This window comes from Diabrotica undecimpunctata, unplaced genomic scaffold (genome assembly GCF_040954645.1).
Source record: "Diabrotica undecimpunctata isolate CICGRU unplaced genomic scaffold, icDiaUnde3 ctg00002775.1, whole genome shotgun sequence".
Taxonomy (NCBI): domain Eukaryota; kingdom Metazoa; phylum Arthropoda; class Insecta; order Coleoptera; family Chrysomelidae; genus Diabrotica; species Diabrotica undecimpunctata.
The window spans coordinates 1-6,268 of record NW_027313979.1 but is presented as its reverse complement, the minus strand read 5'-3'; the positions used below and the strand labels follow the sequence as shown (position 1 = coordinate 6,268).

The window sequence follows — 6,268 nt, the reverse complement described above, 5'->3', positions numbered from 1 at the left end:
GTTTCCTTTTTGTAGTTTTGTGTTTGGTCCATTTGTGAATTGTCATGGACCCATATTCTTTTAAAGATGTGATAGATTTAAGTTCCTCTTTACTTACATTTGCTTTCGATTTTGTGCTTTTTTTTGTTCTCTTTTGCAAAGTACTCTGTGTTCTTCTTTTTCATGTGTTAGTAGTTATTGAGAGACCTTTTCAACAGTGTAATTATAATAAAGGAATAAATATTAAAAAAAAATTAAGTACAACATTTTCAAAATTATATTTATTGACAAAAACTATCATTATACATTTTTCAACAGCAGAAATTTGTAAGTATGTGACTAAAGCAGAAATAAAAATCATTCAATTATACTAATACTTAAATCTTAACTAATGAGTCTCACAGATTCGGACCGTATCATTTGAGCGTGTGACGTAACATGTGATCTTTTTCAGTTTTTTAATAAAATATTAACTTACAAGCAAAAATCCTAAAAATCAGCCATCTTTACTAAAATTGTTAATAAATAAAAATATATTACACATATAGAACCTAAAACAATTGTTAAAATAATAATCACAGCGATTGACAAAAAAAACACGGTACTTTTGCTCATTTCCATATTGTTTTCTCTTCTCACTACATCTCATAATTTCACGACCAGAAAATAATAAGAAAGAAACCAATAAATCTAAATTGTAAAGGTTTTTATAAACTTTATTCCCATTTTCATTTTTTGGTATTATTTACTTTCTAAATTACTGATTATTGTATGATATATACTATTTTTCAATCAATACATTGTCTACATTCATACTTTAACCGTTTGTGCAATTATTTTCCACCGGCTTACCCACATTAGCTACTATATTATATTGTTGTGCCTGATACCATACCCCTGATTGCGGCCCTGTGCCTTAGAGAAAATCCAGAAGCCGAACTCACCTCTTTATCGGCGACGTTCGAGAATTTCGGATTTTCGCGTGGCTTCGACCGTCACCTGGTAGCTATTTCGAGAACATTTAGTTCTTAATATATAAGCCGATTAATATTGGCGATGAGAGGTATCAATGCGAATTGTTTTGTAAGCGATACCAATTATTAATGTAATTAGTAATTGTAATATTTGCAATTAAGTGAGTTTTTGAATTAAATAAAGTTAGTTAAACGACGTTGTTCTTCACTTAATTTTCTAAACCCACAGAAAAAACGTAAAAACTCATGTGAAAAGAGAGATTAAATAAAAGAAGTGATGTTCGAGAATTTGTATGGTCAAAACAAGAAATGAGACCAAGATGGAAAAAATCTGAGATATAATTGCCGCAATGGAAAAACGTCGTCTGGAAGAAAAGGAAGCTGAAGGGAGACGTAGTCAGGAAGAAAAGGAAACAAAAGAGAGACGTCGCCAGGAAGAAAAGGAAGATGACGAGAGACGTCGTCATTGGTAAAAGAAAGCTGAAGAGAAACGCCGTTAGGAAGAAAAGCAAGCTGAAGAGAGACGTCGTCCGACAGACAGAGTTGCTTGTCAGTCTTATATCAAAAATAGAGACCTCAAATGAAGATATGAAAAGAAAAATCCAAGAGACAAAAGAAAACATGGTTATAGAAATTATAGTAATCAGAGTGACCAGAATAGAAGAAAACGTGCCCATAGCCAGCAGTACACACCAACTTTCCACTGAACTGTTGGAAAATCTAAAAAAATCTACCTGAAGATGATACCAAAAAACAGAAGAATTCATCAGAAACGAAAGTGAAGTCATCTTCTTCAGAAAAAAATAACTGGCCGCACTGACTTACTTTAACATCGAATAAACACTGACAACTCCAACTCCATAAGGCAGACATCAAGACGTCTCCCATTTGTACAAAAAGCAGCTTTTAGAATTCTTGAAAATATGCGGAAAGAGAATGTTATCGAAGAGTCGAGTAGCCTCTGGTCCTCTCCAGTGGTATCGATAACCAACAAAGATGGCTCCACAAGTTTCTGTGTCGACTACAGGAGATTGAATAGCGTCACTAAGACAGCTACCCACTGCCCCTAATTGACAATACCCTTAGCGCCTTGGCTCTATCGAAATGATTTTCCACAGTGGATCTCAAAAGCAGCTATTGGAAAGTTTCAGCCCACCCTAAAGACAGAGAGAATACGACATCATGGTCATCGGATGAACATCTTGCCAATTTGAAAGAAATTTTCACGAGACCTAGCAACGCTCACCTACAAGTAAATGCCAAAAAGTGCGAGTTCTTCCAAGAAAGTTAGTTTCCTTGGAAATGCAATTTCATCCTTAGGGGTTGCAGCAGACTAACCAAAAATAAAAGAAGTACAAGAATGTCACACACGATGTCCCAAGCTTCCTTGGCCTTTGCAGTTACTAGCATTGCTTCGTGAAAGATTTGAAAAGATTGTCAACCTCTCCATAACCTGACTGAGAGGAAGTTGTCATTTGACTGGACACCAGACTGCCAGCCATTGTTTTGTACAGCGATAATAATGATTAATGTGATTAGTAATTGTAATATTTGTAATTAAGTGAGTTTTTGAGTTGAATAAAGTTAGTTGTGCTTTGCTTAATCTGTGGACACACAGAGAAACTTAACAATAAATTTTTTCTCGTGCTACTTATATTTCAACGATATCACTAAAGAAAATTATTCGGATTCGTATAGGACCAAAGTTTTGTTAAATAATATATTTTGATCCATAAACTTATGTAATAAAAGTTATTATTAAAAGTCGCCCTTTAACGTTTATTTTTTGTTCAAGAGTATAATTTACGTCTACAAATGCACATTTTGTTTATAAATTTCTAATTGGCCACCCGTTAAGTCAAACTATCAAATGTAAGATCCTACTTACTTACAACAAATTATGAATTTAATTTTCACGCCGATTAACTATGTTAGAAAATATTTACGTATAATACACACTCCTTACCGCTTCTCATTATTTTTACTAGCTAGGTATTTGACGGCGTATCGGGAGATCCGACAACATCGATTATTTCGCTGGTGCTAATTTTGGCTTCGACTTCACTATTTGACGACAATTGCGGAGGAATGGCCAATGTCTACAATCAGAAAATAGTCTAGTCTTGTTACCTTTTTTTGTATGGTCAGATTAATTATGTTATTCCTAATTTCAGTAGATTTAGAGTGAGCTAGTCAAAACCATTGAAAAAGTCAGCCCGGTATTCTCTTGTTATAAAATTGGCGCCCAACGTGGGGCACCAAGTTAGCACATGTATGAAATTTAAAGAAATTACGAATAAAATAATTATTTGAAGACAATACATAAAAATGTACTGTTTATACCGTGACAAAATATATTTTAAGCTGTTTTTTAATATTTCGATTGAAAAACTTGATCTTTACATAATAATTATAAATTTACCCTAAGATAAAGTACTATAATTTACCTTTCCTGGATTTAGGGCCTCGTACTGGTGTCTTAAAGACTGTAATTCGTATTCACACGTTGCAAGAGCTCCTTTGATTTCCATTAAGAGGACCATATCGCTCCGGAGTTCATTGAAATGCTGACATATATCCTCCGATGGAGTAGGATTTAATTCTATAAAACATAATATATACATACATTAATTACATATCTACAGTAAATGCAGTTATGGCGATTTAGTCGCGCAGCTTATAAAGAAAGCTACTGTCCGGTAAATTTCACTTGATCTTTTAAGACTGAATGCGCATTTTTCATGTATGTTGGCTTGCTAAGAGCTATAATTCATAAACATAACATAGCAGACTAAAAATAATAATTTCTTCTAATATAGAATAGAATTTATTTAGTCAATATACAAAAATAGTTTTGTTTTTGACAAGTCAAAGGAATAGTGACAATTTACATACATACATATAAAATTTTTGCGAATTTAAACATTACAAACAGATATTTAATATTAAAATTTTAAGAAACGACAAACACGCTAAATAAAAATATAAAAACATGAAATATCGTCATAATAGGCAAATACCCTGACCAAACTAGTACTATTGTGTAGAAGATGTACTTAGGTACTCCGTTTTTGAATAGAAACAATGTTTCAAAAAGTGTGATTTGATTTTAAGCTTAAACTTTTATAAGTGATAATAAGTAAAGACTTTTTACTTCATCTGGCAAAAAGTTATACAAACCAACTTCAGTCGAATTTTTTATGCTCTTTTTCAACCTAAAAGTGCTCTAATAGCATCTCTAGATCTTGTATAGTGATCATGGAAGTAGTGGCATAATACCTAAATCCAGAAATAGCTGTTTGCAGTGTCCCCTATACTCTGCTCTTCCAGGGATCCTCACTACTCTTTTTTGTAGTTTAAAAATTCGGTCTGCGTGACACGAATTACCCCAAACAGTTATTCCGTACTGTAGATGGCTGTGGAATAGTGCAAAGTAGCACATTCTAAGGGTACTTTTAGGAATCAAATAAACTTAAGTAATCTGTATGAGCACTTCAATCCAAATTATCATCTAGAAAGATTCCTAATAGTTTAACACTATTTCTTGAGATATACTTCCAATCGGAACTCAAAATCAAATTCTGATTTTTCTCTGAGTTTTCTGTAAAAACCAGTTTTTTGGTTTCTGGGTATCACTATCTATTTAATTTTAAAATTATGCTGATTTATATCAGTATTAATGAGAGTTGTATCATCTGCGAAGCAAACACATTTTATAGGAAAAGTATAGTGAAATAAATCGTTCAGATAAATAAGAAACAAAGTGGATCTTAATATCGAACCTTGAGGAACCCCATATTCGACAGTGTTAAACTCAGAATAGCTGTTGTTAAGAAAAACTGCCTGTTTTCTATTTGTTAAGTATGATCTAAATAGATTAAGAGTGTTTCCACTAATACCGTATTTATGCATTTTTTCCAACAGTAATTCATGCGAAATACAGTCAAAAGCTTTGAATAAGTCACACAATCTCAAAGACACAAAATGACCTTCCTCCAAGCCATCAAATATATCTCTCATTTTACATCAAAGGACTTCCTTAAACAAAATCTGTAACCGAATGCTCAAGATTTCATTTTGAAAATATTTGATTAACTAAAACTTAAAAAGAGAAATTTGCCAAGTTGTACTTTAGTAACACCAGTAGATTCGGCACTGAATCAATGCTTATCTTACATTCGGTGGAATCCGGTAACGCAAGAAGAAAAGCGTCACTCGCGAAACCGACTATAAGCTTATCATAGTTGACGATTGCTTTAGATTTTATACTTACCCAATCCCATATCTTGGAGAATTTGTTCGACTCCTTTGGATTTCTTCTGCCCGACATTCGCGGGCAATTTCATCCGCTGGGATCTCAAAGAGACGCCGCTGTTTTTATAATCTGGAAATTTGATGCCTGCGCTTTCTATAGCCTGCAAAATATGCTATTGAGGCAAGTTGATTACATTAGAAAGGTTTTCACATCGATTCTATTAGATATTAAAAAAAAATTAAAACATTAAATCGCAGTGTTCAAACGTTAGATGTAGGTAGGTATTAAATAAAAAGCAATGTGTATAAGGTAATATAAAAAGAGAACTAATGTATCTAATAAATATAGATATATTGATTAATCGTGAAGAAAAAAGATCAGTCAGAAAAACCAACTGATTATAAGAATATGATTATGACATTGAGTATAGGTAGATAAAATCCATTTATTTGTTGATTTCCTTTTGAAAAGGACATGAAGCACCAATTTTTCTATAAATACTGCTCCCCATCCTTTTCTATGCCCTGTATTTAGTTTTTTTAATTTACCTCTTTTCTTCTTACCCTGTGGTGTACATAACAGTATTGTTTTGGGTCTAAAATAATTTGTGCTCACTGTTCAAGATGACAGGAACGTCCTGACCACTTGATCAAAAGATAAATAACCTTAACACATACAAAACACTCAAGAAAATGAACTTTCTGGAACAGGTCGCTTCATGGTTAACGATTATCCCGTAATGAAACTTATAGAATAACTTTATAGTAAGCATTATTTTTAGAAAGTCGATAAAAAGGTAAAGTTGAATTATATATTATAATATCTTTACCAAAGTCACAGAAGGAATCAATAAAACAACTAAATACATCACATACTTCATTATCATGGTAGTATCTGCTAAACACATTAATCATTGATTAGTTGTAGTAGCTAACATTGAAAAATATTTTACTTGGTATAGCGGTTGCATTACTTCTATGTGTTTATTCAAAAGCTTACCAAATAGCAATACAGAAATGGATCTAATACAGAAGTTAAATACTAACTCTGAGATAGCGCG

At 32.7% G+C, this 6,268-nt stretch overlaps 1 protein-coding gene across 1 annotated transcript; it reads right to left on the bottom strand.

The window, feature by feature from the left end:
• Positions 1-598: 598 nt before the first annotated feature.
• On the bottom strand, positions 599-5,399 carry LOC140432080 (DNA methyltransferase 1-associated protein 1-like). Its single transcript, XM_072519923.1, has 3 exons — positions 5,227-5,399; positions 3,401-3,555; positions 599-3,052 (listed from the first exon to the last, which is right to left on the bottom strand). The coding sequence occupies exons 1-3, from the start codon at positions 5,297-5,299 to the stop codon at positions 2,942-2,944; spliced, it is 339 nt and encodes a 112-aa protein (XP_072376024.1). The 5' UTR covers positions 5,300-5,399; the 3' UTR covers positions 599-2,941.
• Positions 5,400-6,268: the final 869 nt, after the last annotated feature.

Bases quoted from the DNA above. Each gene is read 5' to 3' on its own strand.
- LOC140432080 (XM_072519923.1), bottom strand. From the start codon at position 5,299: ATGAAATTGCCCGCGAATGTCGGGCAGAAGAAATCCAAAGGAGTCGAA. The intron at 3,556-5,226 runs GTAAGTATAAAA...TATGTTTTATAG, and splicing joins TCTCCAAGATATGGGATTGG to AATTAAATCCTACTCCATCG. The intron at 3,053-3,400 runs GTAAATTATAGT...TTCTGATTGTAG, and splicing joins AGGCCCTAAATCCAGGAAAG to ACATTGGCCATTCCTCCGCA.